At 40.5% G+C, this 23,990-nt stretch overlaps 1 protein-coding gene across 1 annotated transcript in view; it reads right to left on the bottom strand.

Moving 5' to 3' along the window:
• Positions 1 to 23,644, bottom strand: part of fam50a (family with sequence similarity 50 member A) — a 28,743-nt gene extending 5,099 nt beyond the window's left edge. The window contains exons 1-9 of the mRNA XM_034172175.1: positions 23,406 to 23,644; positions 19,610 to 19,694; positions 14,595 to 14,694; positions 13,849 to 13,973; positions 9,097 to 9,173; positions 2,554 to 2,620; positions 2,365 to 2,426; positions 2,163 to 2,239; positions 1,767 to 1,821 (exon numbers count right to left, since the gene is read on the bottom strand). Coding sequence (XP_034028066.1) covers positions 1,767 to 1,821; positions 2,163 to 2,239; positions 2,365 to 2,426; positions 2,554 to 2,620; positions 9,097 to 9,173; positions 13,849 to 13,973; positions 14,595 to 14,694; positions 19,610 to 19,694; positions 23,406 to 23,516 — 759 coding nt within the window. The 5' untranslated portion in view covers positions 23,517 to 23,644. The remainder of the gene's footprint in view (positions 1 to 1,766; positions 1,822 to 2,162; positions 2,240 to 2,364; positions 2,427 to 2,553; positions 2,621 to 9,096; positions 9,174 to 13,848; positions 13,974 to 14,594; positions 14,695 to 19,609; positions 19,695 to 23,405) is intronic.
• Positions 23,645 to 23,990: the final 346 nt, after the last annotated feature.

The following is a 23,990-nucleotide window of genomic DNA, read 5'->3' as shown; positions in this document are numbered from 1 at the left end:
GTTGAGGTCCAAGGTTGTAAAAACATTCTGGACTCACACGCCATTCCAACTCATTATAGAAACTTTGCTTAATTTATTACGACCCTTGAAAAATGTCAGCTACCTACAGTGAGGAAAATAAGTATTTGAACACCCTGCGATTTTGCAAGTTCTCCCACTTAGAAATCATGGAGGGGTCTGAAATTTTTATCTTAGGTGCATGTCCACAGTGAGAGATATAATCTAAAAAAAAAAAAAAAAAAATTCCGGAAATCACAATGCATGATTTTTTAATAATTTATTTGTATGTTAATGCTGCAAATAAGTATTTGAACACCTGTGAAAATCAATGTTAATATTTGGTACAGTAGCCTTTGTTTGCAATTACAGAGGTCAAACGTTTCCTGTAGTTCTTCACCAGGTTTGCACACACTGCAGCAGGGATTTTGGTCCACTCCTCCATACATTTCTTCTCTAGATCTTTCAGGTTTGGAGTTTCAGCTCCCTCCAAAGATTTTCTATTGAGTTCAGGTCTGAAGACTGGCCAGGCCACTCCAGGACCTTGAAATGCTTCTTATGGAGCCCCTCCTTAGTTGCCCTGGCTGTGTGTTTGGGGTTATTGTCATGCTGGAAGACCCAGCCATGACCCATCTTCAATGCTCTTACTGAGGGAAGGAGGTTATTTGCCAAAATCTAGCAATACATGATGCCATCCATCCTCCCTTCAATACGGTGCTGTCGTCCTGTCCCCTTTGCAGAAGAGCACCCCCAGAGTTTGATGTTTCCACCCCCATGCTTCACGGTTGGGATGGTTTTTATGGGGTTGTTCTCATCCTCTAAACATGGTAGGTGGAGTTGATTCCAAAAAGCTCTATTCTGGTCTCATCTGACAACATGACCTTCTCCTATGCCTCCTCTGGATCATCCAGATGGTCACTGGAGAACTTCAAACAGGCCTGGACATGTGCTGGCTTGAGCAGGGGGACCTTGCTGCCCTGCAGGATTTTAAACCATGATAGCATCATGTGTTACTAATGTAATCTTTGTGACTGTGGTCCCAGCGCTCTTCAGGTCATTGACCAGGTCCTCCTGTGTAGTTCTGAGCTTTCTCAGAATCATCCTTACCCCACAAAGTGAGATCTTGTATGGAATCCCAGACCGAGGGAGATTGACAGTCATCTTGTGTTTCTTCCACTTTCTAATAAATAATCATAACAGTTGTTGTCTTCTACCAAGCTGCTTGTCTGTTGTCCTGTAGTCCATCCCAGCCTTGTGCAGGTCTACAGTTTTGTTCCTGTTGTCCTTAGACAGGTCTTTGGTCTTGGCTATGGTGGACAGGTTGGAGTGTGATTGATTGAGTGTGTGAACAGGTGTCTTTTATACAGGTAACAAGTTCAAACAGGTGCAAATAATACAGGTAAGGAGTGCAGAATAAGAGAACTTCTTAAAGAAAAATTAACAGGTCTGTGTGAGCCAGAATTCTTGCTGGTATGTGTTCAAATATTTATTTGCAGCAGTAACATACAAATAAATTATTTAAAAAAAAAAATCACACATTGTGATTTCCGGATTTGTTTTTTTTTTTAGATTATGTCTCTCACAGTGGACATGCACCCAAGATGAAAATTTCAGACCCCTCCATGATTTCTAAGTGGGAGAACTTGCAAAATCGCAGGGTGTTCAAATACTTATTTTCCTCACTGTATTTTATAAACACTACCCAATCTAGAGCCTGTAGATCCCCACGTGTACCATGCTAGTGTTTCTTTAACCTACAAAACACTTACATGTGGGATGATCAGATCCTCTTTAATGTACATTAGCTGCTCAACTCCAGCAGACCTGAAAACAGAACAAGGATTTCAGGGGATCACTCATAAGTTTGTATCCTTGTGGAATGCGAAGCAAAGAACACAAAATACTTTTCCGCTGATTCCAGCATGTATTAAGTTTTCAGTTGTGATCTAATGTGGTCGTGAAAACTTTACATGCTGCTTTCAGCAGAAAAACATACAGATCAGTATTCCTGAGGCTGATGAAAATTCCTGCAGACTAATGTGCAGTCCTAATTGGAAGGTCAGACAAGATTATGAAAACACTCATTCTTCATGGTCATCTTGTGGCATAATCAGTGCAAAGACTAGGATGTAGGTTTATTTCTGATGTCTTTCCTCACGTCTCACCTCAGTTCACTGAAGTCCTTCCTGAGGACTTCTAGTGCCCTCTGTAGAAAGTTCTGGATGGTATTTCCTTTCTTCATCTGGAGGGGAAACACAGAAAGCGATACCAAAACACATTTGCAACCACTGAGCTGAATGTTGGTACAAATGGAGGAAGAGGACGCAACCTGAGTTTTAGCCCATGTTGAAGCTAATCATGCTTTACCTTGACAGTTTTACGATGTCCAGATCCATCCCAGTAGCTGAATGTGATCTCAATCTCCTCACCTGAGAAAAAGATGAATCTATTTATTCTGTAATGAATGACAGGGGTCTCACATTTTTAACATGCCAGCGTTGAGTTTACTGCAGGTGTGTGTGTGTGTGTGTACACAGAGTGTAAAACATCTCTCACTCTTGATTTTCTCCTGTTTGAGCTCCCACTCCTGCCTGAGCTCCTCTCTGAGACGATTCTCCTCCTCCTGTGTGCACAAAGCCACCGAGATCAATGAAGTAAGAAGTCACAGAACATCGAACACTAAAGTTAAACAAGGCAACATAAGCTAACAAGAATGAAATAAATGGCAAATTACGAGGGTCGGCTACAAAGTTCTGCTTCCAACGCAATTATTTCAATAACAAGCAAGATATCAAAGTACAACTAGTATAAGAATGTTTTACTTGGTGACTTGTGACGTACATGAAGGTGTGTTTGAAACAACACTGCCATGACTGAATTTGTCATGGTGGAACGTTGCACACCTGTGGACATTCATCGATGAATGCGCGTTGTCTATGGCAATCTCTGTGTGGATGTCAGTCTGGTCAGGAGTGGACTGAATAGTTTGAAGGGCAAAAAATCCAGCCATGATATGTCTGCATGACCAGGCTTGTGCAGGCGCCCCATAACAGTCACAGGCGCACAACATCAAGTATCGGTGGACAAGATTTGACCGATATGTGGACACTTTGCAAAAGTTGCGTCCACGCTTGAAGTGGGTTCATGCCGGAAAAGGTGCAATTCTTCAGCATGACAATGGGGCAATTATACGGCAACGGAATTACAATCTGAGCTAATCCTTCATGGTTAGATGCCATATGTCCAGATTCTGCTGCTGTCATAATTCCGTTACCATAGAATTGCCCAATGCTCATCCACACGAGTTGACAAATGCAGGATGCATTGCAGTGGCTCAAATCTTACACCACCGCTATACACTCTCAATCTTGCACCCTGTGACAGTTTTTTTATCTAACCTGAAAAAAAAAAAACACTTGAAGGAACATGGTTCCACTGATGATGCAGAGGTGCATATATATATAATTTTTTTCAGGCTGTAATTTTTTTTCCCCAAATAGAGTTTATTTATGTTTGAGAGGTCACTCACATTTTTGAGGTACAAATATGCAGATGTGACTCAAGAAAATATTTTAGATTTTATGGTAACTTGTGGCACAGCCCCCCCTCATCATGTGGTAAATACTCCAAGTGTTATTACTTTAAAGGAATACTATGTTTATTTTATGGTGTTTGATTTTTATTGATTGATGATTTTATTATGGTGTTTGATGGCTTTTACTGTGCTATTTAAGTTTTATGTGGTTATATTTGAGTTTTACTATGATGCTTTCTTTAAATGATGAATGTTGTGTGCTTTTATTGTACGTATTTTTATACACGTTTTATGAAAAATTAAAGATTACTGACCGGGATTTTCTGCCACAGTTGGCGACAGTCTGCAGGCTCTTATCAATAATATTTTCAAGTTTTGTCCTGAATAGAATTTAAAATCAACAAGAACTTCATTCAAGCTACACTTTGAACATACTTCGAGGGGATAACTTGCTGATGCCACGGCAGAAAACGCAAAACGCAAAAAAAAAAGAAAAAAAAAAAAGCAGAAACTGTGCTTTAAAATTGCATCTGGTGTTATTGCTGGCAGATGACAGGAAGTGAATTACCCCAACTCTCGTGGCTGAGTGGCTGAAATCTCGGGGTCGCAAGCTCACAAACATCTTGCTAGTTATTGAAATAATCAGGAAAGAACTTCAGCTTTCCATCATATATTACAATAATGGCATGTCTTAACTCGGGGAAGAGGACATTCTTGATTCAAAGCAGCTTTAGGTGCATTTTCACAAGTCTGGAACTCTGAACATCTCCTGCTTTTAAGTGTGTAACATCTGTCCACAGACATGAAACAGTTCACTTCTAGACTTGGGAACAACCTCAGCATGTACCCTACAAATTGTCATGAGTGAATGAAAGGAAAGACAAACAAAAAAATAGATAGGCTAGCTAACGAGTCAGCTAGATACAGATAAATGGATCTATCCCCTCCAGTTGTTAACACAAGAAGTCACTTATCTCATACATCTTCAAATGGAAGGACATATTATGAACACAAACTCATTAAAATTCAGTGAACTCTGATGCAAGAGATCAATCCAAAAAACAAGTTTATTTTGTTTGTACAGACTAATACACGATACAAGGGTACTTCAAAAAGTTCTCTGCCTCACTTGGAAACAAAAGTATCTGGAGGCTAATGATGCAATCTTGTTCTGTGAAGGGATAGCGAAGCTTAAAGGTGTACTGCCTCTTGATTTTTTTAAATTTAAGTCACAAAAAAGAATTTTCTCTGGCACCACTATAAGTGAAGGAAGCTGGGAAGCTCATGGCGACAGTAATTGGAGTAAAGAAAGGCTGCATGATGACAGCTGGCAGGACGCTCAAACAAAATAAAGATGGTGGAAAATGCTCCAAAACTGCTTATTTCTGTATAAATCTAATATGGTTCTCATATATTTTGTAAAGGTTAGCAAGATATAAACACTTCTCAAACAAAAAAATGCTGTTTTTGAAACCAGGTAACATATCTGAAGTGCCGTAATTTCGGGACTATGGAGCGCACCTAAATTTTAGCTGGACCCACCAATAAAAAAAAGAAAAAAAAGAAACTGTACATAAATTTTACTTATTTACCAGCTCTAGGAGGAGTCCTGGTGGATGTGAATTTCTGCCATTTATGGATGATTATCAGTGGCTCCAGGGATTTTTTTTTCTGCAGCTTGGTATTTTTATGAGGGTGCTATGAAATAAGGGCTTGTGTGTTGCGACGGTGTTCTGCTCCACCTCTGCCACATTCATGGGTGCACACACACACGTAGCCACATTATGATCTGTGACAGTCACTAATGACATGCAGAATGAACAAAATCACACACAAACCTAGGCCACTGTTCAATACAATTATCTACAGACCTACACATGTAGCCTACAGCCTCAGGGGGAAAATGCCAACAGCAGACAGAGAGAAAATCTTTCCCCTATTATTGATGTCTTCATAACAGCACAAAGCACCTAATGTTGTGGTTGAGAGCAAATGCATCAATGATTTGGTTCGTGTTCAGGGCCGTGTTGATGTTTATTTTCTTTTATGAGTGAAATATTTATCTAATCTAGGGCTGAAACGATTAGTCGAGTAACTCGAATAATTCGATTACAAAAAATGTTCGAGGCAAATTCTGTGCCTCGAAGCTTCGTTTAACATTGTAGTACATATGCCAGGCCTGTGTGTGGCGCTGCAACGTCCACAGGGGAAAAAAACAGAAGAAGACTGGAGCATAACAGCTAATGAAATTAGCAACGATAGGTACAGCTTTCCAGCGTGACACAGAGTAAAATAAAGGCTTTTAAGAGATAGATGGTCCACGCCGATCATCTGAAATAGACTTACTGTGCATTTAAAGCGAAGCAGTGTGTTTGTCTAGTTTTTAAAAAACACAGTTCGGTCTGCTCTACGTGGGGAGGGACGGTGGCCGGCTGCTCTCTGCACGGTGTGAGGGGCTCTCAGACCGGGCGAGTCACAGCTCTGGCCACGGCTACATTGACAAATAGCAGAAGTCTACTCTTTGATGACTCACACTGTTTGACTTTTTAATTTTTTGGACAACACACACTTCACAAACACGGTGACTTAAATAAAATAATAATAATAAAAAAAACTGACTGCGAGGCTGCATGTTCAACCTCCAGCTGAAATGCATCTGCTGAATTGCAGAGAAAGGGGGGGAATCACACAGGGACCCAGTCCATCAACCTTAATTAAAAAAAAAAAAAAAAAAAACTTAAAAATGGTTACATTTTACAAGTTGGAGAAAACAAAACAGAAAGCCACATCCCATCGCCATTTCAGCAAAATGCCAACACTTTGGCACAGTGACATTGTGCCATTGCTTAAAGTAGACCTGCATTGAAATAAATGCAGTCAGATCTTTGGACCAAAAAATGACTTACATTTACACATAAGATCCTTCTGAATGTAGTAAAGTAAATCTGCAAGCCCAGATCTGTCATTCAACGGAGAAATCTTCATTTAAAAATGACAAATTTACAGCTAACATTTAGCCCTTCGCAAAACTGACCCTCTCATCATGGACGCTGCCGAGACGTCACAGAGAAGACCCTCTCTCCCAGCATGCATTGCGCGCCAACTGTAATTTGTGGATTTACGTCAGTTTGCATCTGCACCTTTTTCTTGTCTTATACGGAAGGATCTACTTTTTTAAAAACTTCATATTGTCTTGCGGCACGTTTGGTGAGTACACATTTCTTTTATTTGTGCTTGAAAATTATTTTTGTGGACTTTTTCATACGCCCGTTTGATTGAGTGGTGTCGCAATGAAAATCTACTGTCTTTCGCCTCCGGTACCATCTTGGGATATGGAGGCGAGACCCGCAAAGAATCCCAGTCATTAAAAATATAGAAACCTCTCTCAGCGTCCATGGAGCTCTGGGGCTCCGATTGCCGAGACGTGTGGTGCTGTGGATTGTGCCACAAGAAGTCTGTCCTTGCAGCAACAGGTGTACCGGCCGCTTCGCATTAAAACAGCGAGCGTAATCTCAGGACTTGTGCCAAGTGTGCTGCAGCTCCATTCAGTAGACAGAGAGGTGATGCCAGTGTTGTGCGCTGAATCTGGCACAACACCGGCTGCAAAGCAGACACGGGCGGTGTGAGTGGCCCGCGTTGGCGGTTAACAAGCTCGTTAACGAGCCCGCAGACTTAATGAGCGCAGCGGAGGCAGAGAGCGGGAGAGGAAGAACGGCGCCCGCTGTTGATGTCGTTGCTGATCTGAGCACACAGATCTGTATCTCACATTCATTGCAGCTTACTTTTGGATGTTGAAACCAGGACGTGTATAAATAACATTACTAACAGATAAAATCAATTTCAATGCGGGATCAGACTGAAGGCGGGAGCGCGTCGTCTTGTCCCTGACGTCATGGAAATGATACGGCTGTACAAACTGTTTTCACAGAGGGCTAAATTTTAGCTGCAAATTTGTCATTTTTAAACGAAGATTTCTCCGCTGAATTACAAATTTGGGCTTACAGATTTACTTTACTGCATTCACAAGGGTCTTATAAATACATATCAGCTATTTATTTCTGAAATATGACCACATTTATTTCAATGCAGGTCTACTTTAAGGAGAGCCCTGGACTATCGATGTTGTTTAAAAACACAAAAGTACTTTTTATCCGATTACTTGATTAATCGCCAGAATAATCAATAGAATACTCGATTATTAAAATAATCGATAGCTGCAGCCCTATTCTAATCATATAAATCTGAAAACACTAGATTTGTGTCTTCCTGTGGAAAACTATTCGGAAAGGATGATGTCATCGCTCTGCCTCTGTAACCTCAGCGGCTCATAATGAAGGACATCATGTTGTTAACAGTATAGTTTCGCATATTATTTTTTGTTCTTCATCTTGTTGGTGGTGGGCAAAGTGCTGGCGTCCTTCAGCTCAGGCTGAGAAATGCACCCAGAACAAATAAACACTGAGGGACTTCTTTAAAAACCCTTTAAAAAACCATTGAAAAAAAATGCATTTCCAGGCGTCATCTTTCAAAACAAAGGTGTCACGTGGAGAACAGTTTTCAGCTGTGATGATGAATCCAGGCAAGAAGAGTGATTAACAGTCTTGATTTAATCTGTGTGCCGCCTTGTAAAGTTTTAGCTTCCGTTGCTACATTGATTATCTCCATGTTTTCTCCATTTCTTTATAGAAGCGTTACAGCGCTACATATAAGCCTGGAATATGTACTACAGCATTTTCAAGCAGTTTCACAGGATCTGTGAGAACAGAGATATTTCTTTAATGGAACAATTTTTGAAAATATCACAAGAAAAAAGATCACAAAGGGAAAGTTCAGTTTCAGTGTGGACAAGGCCTTGAAAACGCGGGATGAAATTAAATTAAAATAATAAATGAAGAATTATTTTCTTGGGGGTGCTATGTCTAAACCAGGGGGAATTATAGTGCCTCCCCCCGGCACACCCCTTCAGATGATGGAGGCCACTGTGCTCATTGGCACCTTTAAAGCAGCATAAATGTTTCTGTGCCCTTCCCCAGATTTGTGCCTCGAGACACTCCTGTCTTGGAGGTCTACAGACAATTCCTTTGACTTCATGCTTGGTTTGTGCTCTGACATGCACTGTCAACTGTGGGACCTTATATGTAGACAGGTGTGTCCCTTTCCAAATCATGTTCAATCAACTTAAATTACACCAGGTGTAGAAATATCTCAAGGATGATCAATGGAAACAGGATGCACCTGAGCTCAATTTTGAGCTTCACGGCAAAGGCTGTGAATTCTTATGTAGATATGATTTCTTAGTTAGTTTTTTTTATCTATCTATCTATCTATCTATATATATATATATATATATATATATATATATATATATATTTGCAAAAAACAAAACAAAACAAAAAAAAAACAACTTTTTTCACATTGTCATTATGTGGTATTGTGTCTAGAATTTTGAGGGAAAAAATGAATTTAATTCATTTTGGAATAAGTCTGTAACATAAAATGTTGAAAAAGTGTACTACTGTGAATACTTTCTGGATGCACTGTAGATAAACATATAAAGACCTCACCTCTCTGTCTCGATCAGGAAGGAAACTTGTATCCACATCTGGGTTCTTCCCCAGCTTCTTCTTCTTTACTGGAACATCTACAAGACAAATCACACACTTGCTCTAGAAATGATAAACTGTGTAATGCTACAGTCAGATTAGCGACAAATGAGGGGGACAAGCATTTTGGTATTTGTTGCTTGGATGGGCATTCCCAGGGCACAGCCACCTCATGGTTACCTGGCATTACTGTGCACAATGATTAATAATATATTATAAAGGACGAGGAAACCCAACACCGTCACTATGACGTTTTTGCCTGTTCTTGACAGCTTGACAGAACCAAAGTTCAGTTAATTTGCTTCAATAAAACATGCTTCACAGTGATTCTCCTTTATTGCTCACATCCGGTAAGATGTCTTGCAAATCACCAGAGGAATTATCTGGTTATAAAAATAGTGTTGTTAAGTGTTTATTTACTATCTTATTACTATCTTTCACAAAATATAAGAAAGAATACCAAACATATCAGACTTACATAGAAATACAGCTGTCTTGGAGCGTATTCCATCATCTTGGATTATTGTGTTTGAGCAACTGATCAACATATATCACACTGCCTTCACTTGAATTGGCAGTTAGCATGTCTCATTGCTGAGCACTTGCATAAAGTAGACTTTTCTTCTATTTTGGCGCTGCCTTGCCAGCGGCATAGGCGGGACTTATCTCTGATTGCAAATGAATGGCAGCTGGTTGCTTTGAATCCCTTTCTTATAACCAATGTGACCAAGGGGTAAGAGTTACCCTCAGTCGCTCTGATGCCAGGTTTGTAGTTGGTGAGGTGCTGGACTCAATGTGGGAGCAAGCCAGAGCACCTGGAGGGAACCCATGCAGACACAGAGAGAACATACAAACTCCACACAGAATGGATGGGAAATGATCCCACGACCTTCTTGCTATGAGGCATCAGTGCTAACTACTAAGCCACAGCGCATAATACATGAAAAATACTCACAAAACTGACAACACAATAAAAAAACAAAACACAAAAAACAAAAACAAACAAAAAGAAAACAAAATGACACACTGTTCTTCTAAAAAAAATGCAACAAAATAATCTGGAGAAAAACTCTTTCCAGTTTCATACCATATTGTTGTAGTTCCTTGATTTGCCATTTGAGGCTGACTCCAAAAGCAAGCAAGTTCCCATTCAACTCCATAAAAAAAATAAATAAATAAAAATGTTTTGCTCTCCACAGACAAGGTGGGGGTGGGTTCTAACTTCTCAGTTCAAGCCGTCTTCAGCATAAACATGAGTGGAGGAGAAAAAAATGTTTTTGCCTGAACATTTTCCCAGCAAAGCGTAAGTACACATCAAATGCCTGAGAGTAAAAATTGTGTGATAGTAAAAATCGTGCGAAGGTTTAATAGGAGGGCCTCCCATGGGAATTTTTTCTCATTTTAATGGTCTCTGGTGTACTCTGCAAGAACCTATTGCCTATAATGTATCTGGTTTAATAACATTCTACACAGATAAATTCATCTTAAATAAATCTTTGATGTTATATTGATCAGTAATTTGACAATTCTTTTCATACGACAGCAACTTTAATAATTTTATCATTTAAACAAAGTATCACATTATATCAGACTTTGTCAGGTGGTCCTTTCTTCTGGTGTGTTCGCCACATAATTTATGAGTTATACAATGTTTTCATGTAGTCTGTTCTTTTAATTTTAAACTGTGTCAGACAATTCCTCTAGAATGTCCTGACATAGGCTAACCACAGGCATCTGAAAAAACAATAAGAAAAAAAGTGTTTCTTTCCGTCCCACAGGTGGGCTATTTAAATTTCTTATCTCTGAAAACTGTTCCCAGAGCTGCCCAGCAGCTTGTTTTTCACTCCGGAGATTTCTCGTTGCCCATTGGTCCAAACGTGTCACATGATATAAAGGCGTGCTGTGGTTGCCTATCGGTACCTCCTGTCTCAGCCCTGTTCCCAGAATCAGCAGCAGCAGCAGCATTTATTGTTTATCTGCTAATTTCTTGTTCTAAAATAGTTTTGCAACAGTCCATCCACTCTCAACAGGGACCACAGTCAAAGCTCACAGGAGAAATATCTGGAAAGCTCAATCAGAATCAATCACTACAATACAAGACCCCAAAGAAAACCTAGCAAAAGGAAATAAACTAAGCAGGGCCCGGTGTGGACTAAACAGGGCATGCACTGGAGTATGTAAAACAGGGAAACGGACAGTAGCTGCAATTGACGAGATCCCCAACAAGACCAGGGCCCAGCTTCATAAAGCAATTTAATCTTTTAGTCCACTAAGCTCATTTAGGCAACTAAGGTTAGTCACCCAACAATAGCCGTCTAATCTTTGTTTCACATTGATGGCTAAACTTGTAGATTAGCCATTTTACGGAAGTCAGTTTTCACGGTCATAGCGGCCTCGCGTGTGCCATTGCCAAGAAATGCCTCCAATGCATGACAGTTTTGTTTACTTCCGGGCTGGTCCATCTGCTACAAACATGGCTGTCTCAGTCGCAGCAGAGGAGAAACGCTCCCAACCTCGGCGTCCGTAATAAAAATATCCATTGGATTATTCCAGTCCGAGAACACTGGCTCCTGCTGCAAGTCTCTCCTTCCTTCCTCCTCCATCAAGTGGTGGTACATGACAGCTGCTTTTTTGAGGTAAGACACTAAAGTTTTGTCGACTAAAATAAGATTAACCTCTGCTGTACCAGGCTAAAAACTTTAGTCGGGTAATGCGAAACTTTAACCGACTAAGCCAGTGGTGTCCAAAGTATTCCAGAAAGGGCCAAGAGGGTCCAGGTTCTCTTTGCAGCCACTGACTCCACCAGGTGATTTCACTGATTAACATCACTTTGAGCAGATGGGATGAGTTCTTCAGTGAAATCACGTGCAGGAGTCAGTCGCTGCGAAGAGAACCTGCACCCTCTTGACCCTTTCTGGAATACACCACTGGACTAAGTGTGTGGTGCAATGACTAACGTCAAAAGATGAGTCAACTAAGTGAGTTTAGTCCCGGGCGCTGGTCCACATAATAGAACACTGCCCCCTAAGCAAACATGTCACTGATAACAACCTAACAAATGCCAAAATCATGGCTCTCAGTCTGGTCTGATAAGACATGACGATGTTCTAAAATATCATCTACACCAACAGGCCCGACAGCACTGGAATATAACGAGCCTTTTCATGAAAATGATGCGTTAAAGATGCCCCCGCATGAGCAGGAATATGATCCTCAGAATTTGTAGCATGACCAAACAGAGCAGACAATTTCTACTGAAGTATTCAACGACTTCACGGCTCAGAAACAAACAAAACCAATCTGACACCACTGTGACCCTTCCCTTTGGCTAGTGTTTTATTTTTATTCACCAATAATGACGTTCCATCATGGACAGCTCTCTCTGACTCCACTGTAAGTGACGTGATATGAAGCAATGCTTCATAAGAGTTAGACTTAGCTAATACATATGTCAAACCAGGTTGCAAATCAGTTTCTGCTGCAGTTGTTTTTCCAAGCTTGGAATTTAAAGACAGTAATGTAAAACTGCATCCTCAGTACCAATGGCACTACTGACAGTAGAAAAACTAGTATCAGCATATTTTCAGTTTTGTTTGGACTTGGTATATACAGTACTAGGGCTGCACAATATTGGAAAAAAACTGACATTGACATTGCATTTTTTTTTTGCTCACTGCGATGTTTTTCCCAGAAATATCTCTGTCCAGCGAATGCACTGACAACACCTGAAAATGGTGTAGTCTGCCAGGCCTATATGTGATGCCGAAACTCTTCCACAAAAAATGGATTTTGCAAAGAAACAAATCTGATTTTGAATCTGAAAAAACATATTTTGTTTCGTAAGACATAAGATGTGTGAATGGAAATCTCTCACATGAGTTTTTATATTTATATCTGTCTGGAGATGGAGATCTCCATCTCCAGACAGATTTCTGTCAATTTCCTTTCACTTTGAGTGACAGCGGCTGAGCCAATCCCAACTCTCATTGTGTCAGCAATTCATTGTCTGCTTGATGCAGCCGCTAGCTGTTGTGGAGGGCTGTGTCTGTTTGTTTGGGGTATTGCACTGCAAACACCTGGAGTAATAGGGCTTGTTGTGCGGCAAAATGTCGTATTGGATCATCTAAGACATCCCCGTTGCAATAGTCAGCAATAGTCACCCCGAGTGAAGCTCTAGTTGTATTTAATGTTGTATCCTAACGGTGTTAGCACTTTTAGCAGCTATCGGTAACCAGTTCATTCCCTTTAATGCACGATAACTGAGAAAATAAGCGGCTCGTAACTTTTTGTGTCCACACCAAAGTAAACAGTTATGAGAACCACTGCACAATACCCCAAAACACCCGAACCGAGGTTAGCCTGTTAGCTTAGCTGGTTCGGACTCAAAGAGAGGGGCGTGCTCAGGTATCTTTGGTCACACACTGAGCTACCCACGCTCCACCCCTGTATGCACTCATGAGTTCATTGTGACATAGCCAGAATCAGTGTTGCTGCTGTTGGCAACATGGCAATACCCAGATATGGGCTTCATATCAGCTGTTCCGGGTCTCTATAGGAGACCTATGGCTGATGTCATGCAGGCTTTTCCAGTATATGTACAGTCTATGATAGTTTCCATCTTCCCAGGTGAATGATACCAAAGGGACAAATGCACAAGAGTTCGGTTAAGGGCATACTGCTCCGTACCCCAACATTTCTGACACAAATACTCACCATCCTGTTCTTCTTCTTCTTCATTTTCCTCTTCTTCTTCTTCATCTTCAGGATTAAACGATAAACTGGCAATTTTCCTCTTCTGTTCCTCTTTTCTTTTCTTCTCTTTCTGCTTCTCAAGCTTTCTACAAAAAGCAAAATCAAAATGTCAGAAACAACAACCATCAAGAGAGGATGAACAGAGCAATGCTCCAAGGTGCTGGTACACATCTGAATGAACACACACACACACACACACACACACACACACACACACACACACACACACACACACACACACACACAACACACACACACACACACACACACACACACACACACCCCCTCAGGTGCAAATAAGGGAGACAGACACAGTAACGACACAAACCATCATGCACTGATCTCATTTTTTCCTATTGCTGTTTTTTAAAATTGCTGAAGTTACTGCCCTTTTTGTGTTGCTATTGCGGGGGAAAAAAATCAAAATGCAATAAAAATAAGCATTCTAACTGCCGATGGCAGTGACCACATGACTTCTGTGATGTGCAACCGAAGACTCCACTAGCTCATTTCACTGTTTAACATTCCTCAAGGGCAGGAAGTTATTAGTGAAAACAAATGTTAAAGGGATAATCATATTGGCTACAACAGTATCTCATTAATTCTGATCCTTGCGTGCCACATGTCTTGAGTACACTGGTGTAAACCAGCCACCTGGACCCCAGGAGCTGTGTGTGTTCTCAAAAACTCATCCAACAGTGACTCACAGTTGAAGCTCCTTGGACTGCTCCTTCTTGGCCAACTGTTTCTCTCGCTCCTTTACCAGGGCCTCTTGTTTGGCTTTCATGTCATTCAGAGTCACCAGACCTGATCAAGGAAAAAAGTTCAAAGAACTAAATCCCACCAATCTCTTTTTTGCTGCTTTTAAAAATAATAATCTATATCATAATTCTCTAAGGTATGCTTGTTAGTCTGTCCTCAAAAACCATAGCTAGATTGTCATTTTTTCAGGCAACATGTAAAATTACTTCCAAATGTGCAGTAAGATGGTTCTAAACAAAATTGTAACTAAGTACACTCAACAAAAATATAAACGCAACACTTTTGGTTTTGCTCCCATTTTGTATGAGATGAACTCAAAGATCTAAAACTTTTTCCACATACACAATATCACCATTTCCCTCAAATATTGTTCACAAACCAGTCTAAATCTGTGATAGTGAGCACTTCTCCTTTGCTGAGATAATCCATCCCACCTCACAGGTGTGCCATACCAAGATGCTGATTAGACACCATGATTAGTGCACAGGTGTGCCTTAGACTGCCCACAATAAAAGGCCACTCTGAAAGGTGCAGTTTTATCACACAGCACAATGCCACAGATGTCGCAAGATTTGAGGGAGCGTGCAATTGGCATGCTGACAGCAGGAATGTCAACCAGAGTTGTTGCTCGTGTATTGAATGTTCATTTCTCTACCATAAGCCGTCTCCAAAGGCGTTTCAGAGAATTTGGCAGTACATTCAACCAGCCTCACAACCGCAGACCACGTATAACCACACCAGCCCAGGACCTCCACATCCAGCATGTTCACCTCCAAGATCGTTTGAGACCAGCCACTCGGACAGCTGCTGAAACAATCGGTTTGCATAACCAAAGAATTTCTGCACAAACTGTCAGAAACCGTCTCAGGGAAGCTCATCTGCATGCTCGTCGTCCTCATCGGAGTCTCGACCTGACTCCAGTTCGTCGTCGTAACCGACTTGAGTGGGCAAATGCTCACATTCGCTGGCGTTTGGCACGTTGGAGAGGTGTTCTCTTCACGGATGAATCCCAGTTCACACTGTTCAGGGCAGATGGCAGACAGCGTGTGTGGCGTCGTGTGGGTGAGCGGATTTCTGATGTCAATGTTGTGGATCGAGTGGCTCATGGTGGCAGTGGGGTTATGGTATGGGCAGGCGTCTGTTATGGACGAAGAACACAGGTGCATTTTATTGATGGCATTTTGAATGCACAGAGATACCGTGACGAGATCCTGAGGCCCATTGTTGTGCCATACATCCAAGAACATCACCCCATGTTGCAGCAGGATAATGCACCGCCCCATGTTGCAAGGATCTGTACACAATTCTTGGAAGCTGAAAATGTCCCAGTTCTTGCAAGGCCGGCATACTCACCGGACATGTCACCCATTGAGCATGTTTGGGATGCTCTGGACCGGCGTATACGACAGTATGTACCAGTTCCTGCCAATATCCAGCAACTTCACACAGCCATTGAAGAGGAGTGGACCAACATTCCACAGGCCACAATTGACAACCTGATCAACTCTATGCGAAGGAGATGTGTTGCACTGCATGAGGCAAATGGTGGTCACACCAGATACTGACTGGTATCCCCCCCCCAATAAAACAAAACTGCACCTTTCAGAGTGGCCTTTTATTGTGGACAGTCTAAGGCACACCTGTGCACTAATCATGGTGTCTAATCAGCATCTTGGTATGGCACACCTGTGAGGTGGGATGGATTATCTCAGCAAAGGAGAAGTGCTCACTATCACAGATTTAGACTGGTTTGTAAACAATATTTGAGGGAAATGGTGATATTGTGTATGTGGAAAAGTTTTAGATCTTTGAGTTCATCTCATACAAAATGGGAGCAAAACCAAAAGCGTTGCGTTTATATTTTTGTTGAGTGTATGTTTTTTTAAAGCACATCAGTAATCTCACAACGGCCACACTTAACTCATGCTAATGTCAGTCCATTAGCATCTTGCACTATGTGACTCCCGGTACCATTGCGTTATGTGGCAATAGCGAGTTCTCATGCTAATGTTAGCATCTTGCTGTGCGGCCACTGAACCATACACTACGTGGAATGGGCGTCACGGCTGAGCGAGTGAAGCCAAGCCGCTGCATTGACGGCCACCTTGCATACCCCAAAAGGCACAAACGCCGCACAGTGGAATCAGGTCGATAGTATAGGGTCAAACTCACCAATTTCTGCAGACTGAAGCCCTTCATCGAGTTGTTATGTAATATTATTAGACTTAGACAACTTTATTCATCCCACCAGGGGCAATTAATTTCAGCAGCCTGCATACCGGCACATCACAAAAAAAACAACAAAAAAAAAACATACTACATCCACATAAAATGTGCAACATACTACATACATCCACACCTTATAAGGAATTTAAAAGACGGATAGCAGAAGGAATAAAAGATTTTAACAACTGATTCGTCCTGCAGACAGGTGAAACATAACGACGGCCCGAAGGCAACAAAGAAAATTCACCTGCCAGCACATGTCCGGGAGAAGACAAAATACAATTTGCCTTCCTCACCATTTGCTGTTCACAAAAACTAGCTAGGTCTCTGGTTTCCACTCCAATGATCTTTGAACATGTCTTTGTGATACTATGCAAGCTACTTTTATCTTTCAGTGCCAGGCTAGGAAACCAGCAGATGAAAGAAAAACGTAAAAGACTTTCAATAAAGGACTGATAAAAACGACCCATAATAACAGAACTGACAGAGAAGGACTTCAATTTGCGAAGGAGGTACACTCTCTGTTGCCCTCGCTTCACAATGTCTGCCGTATTTACGTCGAATCTCAACTTCTCATCAAAAAAAGTGCCCAGATATTTATATGCAGGAACTTTTTCTACAGCTTTCCCATGAATAATGCTGTCTATAGCAAACCCTTTGTTACGTCTAAAATCAATTATAAGCTCCTTCGTTTTAGATACATTCAACTCCAAGTGATTTGTATTGCACCATGAAACAAAATCAGCAAGGGCCTCCCCATGTCCTGACTCCTCTCCCTGAAGAAGGGACAGCAAAGCAGTATCATCAGAGAACTTAACTAAATAGCTGCGTCGCCTGACACTTCTGCATTCATCTGTATATAAGATGAAAAGCAAGGGGGAAAGACCACAGCCCTGTGGTGATCCTGTGGACAAAACTAAGGAGTCTGAAACGCGTCCATTTACCAAAACTCTCTGTCTCCTATTCGTTAAAAAGTCCGCCAACCATTCAACCATCTGGTGAGGCAATTTAAAATCACACCTTAACCTCTTAATTAAAGGCAAGGCTATTATTAAGCTCTGTTAGGGCCATTTATAAGACTTGTACATGCAGTGTAGTTTTTGATAGATTATACTAAAGTAAATAGAAACAAAAACTTGTTAAATCTATGGACATTATAAGCTCTTGCAATGCAACACTATTTGAATACTTTCTATCATATTATTCGCTTGTGAACACGCACAAAGCCCCCCCCCACACACATAATGTTCATTTGACACAACACACAAACACACACACACACTCAAAACACCCTCCAAATGGTGCACATCAACCACAATCAAATGCACAAATACTTTTTAATGTGGTGCACACACACAGAAAGGCACACAAGTAATTCGTCAATCAGTTAAAGTAAATATTAGAATGTATTTTAGTTTTGCAGAAGTAGGAACATTGCAACAAATCACAATCGCAGTTGATGTAAGCAGTCAAACCATTCACACGTCAATGTACAATATTATATATTATGTTATTATTATTACATTATTATATATATGTTTTACTGTATAAAATATGTATTATATGTATATTACTGAATCTGGCCTGTCAACTTCATGGAAAACTCATAATAATAAAGCAAAACTGAAAATCCTGAAAGTCCTCTCCCACGATTTTCACGAGTATCACGATTTGTGCAACTAATTGCAGCACAAGACGGCATTTTGCGGTGCAAACAAAGCTAAATCAAATCAAACAAAGCTAAATTTATTAATCTAAATTGTGCGTGTGCGACGAGCATCTTTTTTATATCGGCGTTCGAAGTTCTGGGGGACACAAGATGGCATTTTCTGTACTTCTGCCGGCTTCACGCCTCAGCGGCAAATCAAGGTACAGTGATCGATCGGGCCCATTCCACATAGTGTATAGTTCAGTGTGTGCAGCACTAGCAAGTTGCTATAATGTTAGCATTGCATAGCATAACACCCATTAACATTGTGTTATGTGATGCTAGTGAGTTTATAAGGCACGTGAACAATTAAATCCATAGTGAATCACTGCCTCAAGATGCTCCCCTCACTCAGGCCTTCAGCCAACAGAAGTAGCTATTTTTTTCAAGCACATTATAAATCCTGTTGCTCATAATGGGGGCAGTGAGCTCATGCTAAAGTTAGGTGTGATGTGAGCACTTTGACATAACTTAATAGCAGTGTTGCCAAAGTAACTTTGAAAAGTTACTTTATTAGTTACTTTTTTAGTTGCTTTATACAGTTACTTCATTAGTAGCTTTATGCAATTACTTTATTAGAAGCTGCCAAAAACTTGCAACTAGGCAACTAGTAATCTAACTTGGTTACTCTTACGATTGAGTAATCAGCAAAGTAACTAAACGTTACTTTTCTGAGTACTCAATCATAAAAATAACCAAGTTAGATTACTAGTTACTTTATTAGTTACATTCAGCAGCTGCCGACAACTTATCCACAGCTGCTAATGAAGTAACTTTATAAAGTAACTGTAAAATATAACTGTATAAAGTAACAAAGTTACTTTGGCAACACTGCTTAACAGAACAATTGCTAAATATTGTGTTCAAAGATGGCAACACGGCCCAAAATCAGAGTTGCACTGGGCCTGAACTCTGTTTACCAGAACCCCAATTTTCATAGCTGAATAAGCATGTATTGGTATGGAATGACTCACTGACTGACTGGTCGAAGGTAGAAAAAAATGCTGTGCAACATCTGATACTTACCAACTGTACTGGACTTGAGCTCTGCCTCGACAGCATCATAGTGAGCTGAGAATTTCTTATCAATGTTGGACTTGACCATGTTGTCCTGCAGGAAACATTGAATATGACAACATTGAGCAAGAGCACAAGTCAGTTTGGCTGGTCTGCAATCAAATTAGAGACAGTGATTAGTACTGACAGAAGAGGGAGGCTGAAACATATAATCCAGTTGTTAAGTGTGATGTAACGCATCATGCGATTTTCAACTTCTGGGTCCAAACAAAAAAAGGCGCACTGTCATTAACATTGAGAACTGCACTGAGACGCTCTCATCAGGCTGCACTTAAACCACTGCACACAGACAACAGCATTAACACTGCAGCATAAAACTCTTTGTATATTGTGCCTAAAACTCTCCTGGATATATTAACTGGGTTTTTAGACGTTGTTATTGAGTTTGTTTTATGTAAAAATGCCAGAAGCTCAGGTCGTTTCTCCGTTATTTTCAATGGGAGTTGCTGTGAACTGCGATCACTTCCTATTCATGTCGTTCTGGGGGAAAGTAAAGTTTTAACGTTCTGTTTATTGTAATAAATCTTTTTTTTTATTAACAAACAGACATGCATATTTTACCTGTGCATAATAAAATATATAAAGTAAAAGAAAAAAGTTTTATCAAGTATTCTTACCTTAGAAACAGACGAATGCGGTTAACGGAGGTGGAGGCGGAGAAGTGAGGGATGGAGGTTTGCGTACACTGTAAACACAAACTCAACTTAAACTGTAGATCCTTAAAAGGCTCATACAGACGTAACTTTAATTGTAAACTTGCAGGTCTTTGGACCCGGAAACAGATTTATCACATGATGCGTTATGTCAGAGCTTAACAACCGGACATACATAATGGGCGAAATGTTCAGTATTAGCACAGTGCCGCATGTATGATGTCACAAGAAGCACTTTTGTTTGGATAATAATCAAAATGATAAAAAAAAAAAAAAAAAACTTCCAGGTTTTCCTTTCCTGCTTAAAAAAGCACAGCAGTGCAAACAACAAAATTGTAAAACACCAAAGAGGTGGTCGATTGTCTTAAGGAGCTTTTTGAAGCCTTTGGGACCATATTGTTATCAATGTGGAAGGTCACTGCCTTCATTATAATGCACAAATTGAGGCTTTTTTGGTCATATAAGCCACAGCACTACTAAATGAAGCTTGAAACAAACTTCATTTCATGGTGGACCTTACCACCTGCAAAGACTTGGACATTGCAGAAGCACAAAGCTTCACACTCTCTTTGTAAAATAGATTCTGATGCTGCTGTAGATTACAGATTAGATTGAAAATTCTTCTGCCTTTTGATACAAATTAGTTCTGGCATTTTTGGCAGATAACATCACTTTGCTCCTTATCTGAATTCCTACATGTGAAATATCGCCAAATTAGAGAACCCCCAACCCCCCCTTCTTCCACAATATGTCCTCCTCCATGTTGCTGGAAAGCTGCGTGAGGAAGAGACCTGTGTTCCTGCGTGCAGATGTAGAGTGGGGGCAGGACTGAGCAGGTAAGAGAGTTGCCTTGAAATGAAACAAGATGTGCTTGCAATGTAGACATTCTTTTTTAATTCAGGAGGTGATGGTCTAGTGGTTAAAGCATTGGGCATGAGACCAGAGGATCCTCGGTTCAAATCTCAGCCTGACCGGAAAATCACTAAGGGCCCTTGGTGTGTAGTGAGTACCTTGTATGGCAGCACCCTCACATCGGGGTGAATGTGAGGCATTACTTGTAAAGCGGTTTGAGTGTCTGATGCAGATGGAAAAGCGCTATATAAATGCAGTCCATTTATCTATCTATCTACCTATCTTGGGTCTTTCCAAGTCAAATCATCAAATTTTCTGGCAACTTTCCACAACTCCGTCTCAGATTACTTTGAAGAAAATATAAGTCAATCTATCAGGTTAAAAAAGTATACAGTGGTCCCTCATTTATCGCGGGAGTTACGTTCTAAAAATAGCCCGCGATATGCGAAATCCGCAAAGTGGCCAGCGTTATTTTTTAAATTATAACATTTTAAACCTGTAAAACCCCTCACTACACACTTTATACACTTTTCTCAATCAGGCATGAACATTTTCTCACTTTTCTCTCGTGTGTAAACACTCTCAAAGTTCAAACCTGAGTAGAAAAATAAGACCAACCTGTTTTCAGGCCAAAACATTTGTTTGAGAAATAAAAATAGAACGTTTTCCTATAAATAATTATGATGGCTTTTAGAACTAACGAATTTAATTTTAACGATCAACGTACGAGGGTGGACACATAAGAAATTATTAATAGTGACTGACCAGTATTTCACAGTTCCTCTGATCGCGCCTCTTCGTCCTGACGCTGCTGCGCTGTCATGTCTTTTTCCACTGACTCACACCTCGCTGCAGGTGTCTTTTTCCGAGTGTAGAACACAGTTATGGGTAGTTGTTGGTGCTCTTTTTTTCTTCTGGGCGAGAAGATTCTTATAAACAGACACGCAGAACACAACGCGCGTGCTCTCCCTTCGCGGTGTCGCGACCGGCTGCTTGATGAGGCCACGGAACACAATGCAAGGTAAAAAAAAGCATGCAAAATTGGACTAAATAAAATCCGCGAAACAGCGAGGCCGCAAAAAGTGAACCGTGTTATAGCGAGGGACCACTGTATCCTGAAAATTTTAGCTCAGTCGGACAATTTTTCACTTTTTACTTGAGGTTTAAATTGTTGCCATTGTTTTTTTTTTTGTGCATGTGAGATGAAATGCCATGTTCAGAACCCCATAAAAACATTATTATTGACAGTACACCTTTGAAGCTTACTATACAGATGAATTTGAGTATGCAGGTTTCACGTTTACAATCAGAATAAGTGTAAAAAGTGTATTAAAGAAGCCGTGATGCCTAAAATAAGTTTGTCATTCAACACGATCCATGTTTGCAAGGAGATTCTAACAACAAAACATGCCATTTAAGCCTGATTACTATTTACTGTGTATTCTCTGGTTAGTCCAGTTGTTGTGCGTTGTTAGGTCTCAACAAAGAAGGGCACAAAAATTTGAAAATTGGCAAAAAATTTAAACCTCTATCAAAAACTGGAAAATCATCCAACTGAGTTGCAAACTTCAGGATCTTTTTTAACCTTACAGGTTGACTTTTTCCCCCGTATCAGTCTTCATTTACATCAATCATTAATAAATACAAACTGTACGCTAATGTACAATAAATATGCACCTGAGTAGATGGTTTTCAAAACTGAATGACCACGCAATAACAGCACCAGTAACACCAACTGAAGGAGATATAAGCATCTGTGGTTGTGACTGGAGAAACTGGATAGTACAACTTTTGTCTGTTGCGTCACCAACCACAGCTTCACGATGGAATGGAACAAAGAAGGATTTTCATATAGAAACCCCCCAAACTGGGCTCAAAAATCGCCCATGTGCTTAATGGAAAACTGGAGCTGAAATTTAACTTTTTGTAGATATACCCTAAACCCATATAATTATATACCCATATAACTATAATTAATGCACTCATCATTTTATCATAATTTCTAAGTGTCATTTCCCTTCATCTCGGTGGGAGACTGTGGCTGCCACTTTCGCAAAACCACCAGATGGCACTATTGATCGCTCCGAAGCTTTTCAACACCAGTGCAACGTCACAAAACTACTTATCACTGCATAGACCGAGTAAACAGAATTTTTAGCACACAGAGCGCCAAAGACCCGCCAGACTGTTAAATTAGGCCTAACAAGTTACTAACATGTTGTAAGACACAAACTTTGTACCTCTGCGATCTTCTGTTTGAGCTGTTCAAGCTGCTCTCTTTCCTTTTCTCGTTTTTTCATGAGCTGCATGGCTCTTCCTGCCTCACTGGCTGCTCCTTTATATTGCGCCATGTTGCTTTGCTTCCGACGCTCACTAAAAGCTTAAGGAAAAGAAATAAATAACCAAAAGAGACGAAAAATAAACTCTGAGGTTCAGAAGACCTCTCAGCACATCACAACAAGAAAAATGGCGAAGCCGAAGTGCATCCTGGGTAGTGGAAATATATACATGATGCCTTCAGTGCCTAGAGAAAACGTCGGAATTATGAGCTGTGAGTATTGCCATTGAAAATTAAACTTTGGCCCAGTATTTGCGCAAATAAAAATAAGTTTTAATACGAAACTTGACATGTTTATGTTATTGTGCTGTGTAAAGCGAATTAAATTTGAATTTAGAAAATTAATTGATATATAGTAAAATCTTGAGTAAAGTAAGACCCTTTGACTGCTACCTTGTTTTGACTCAGGGTGGATCTGCATGGTGATTTTGGCACAGGTTTTATGCCGGATGCCCTTCGTGATGCAACTCCACATTACCAAGCCTAC

The sequence above is a fragment of the Thalassophryne amazonica genome, chromosome 6 (assembly GCF_902500255.1).
Source record: "Thalassophryne amazonica chromosome 6, fThaAma1.1, whole genome shotgun sequence".
Lineage (NCBI taxonomy): Eukaryota > Metazoa > Chordata > Actinopteri > Batrachoidiformes > Batrachoididae > Thalassophryne > Thalassophryne amazonica.
The sequence above is the reverse complement of the archived record's forward strand: the minus strand, read 5'-3'. Positions and strand labels throughout refer to the sequence as shown.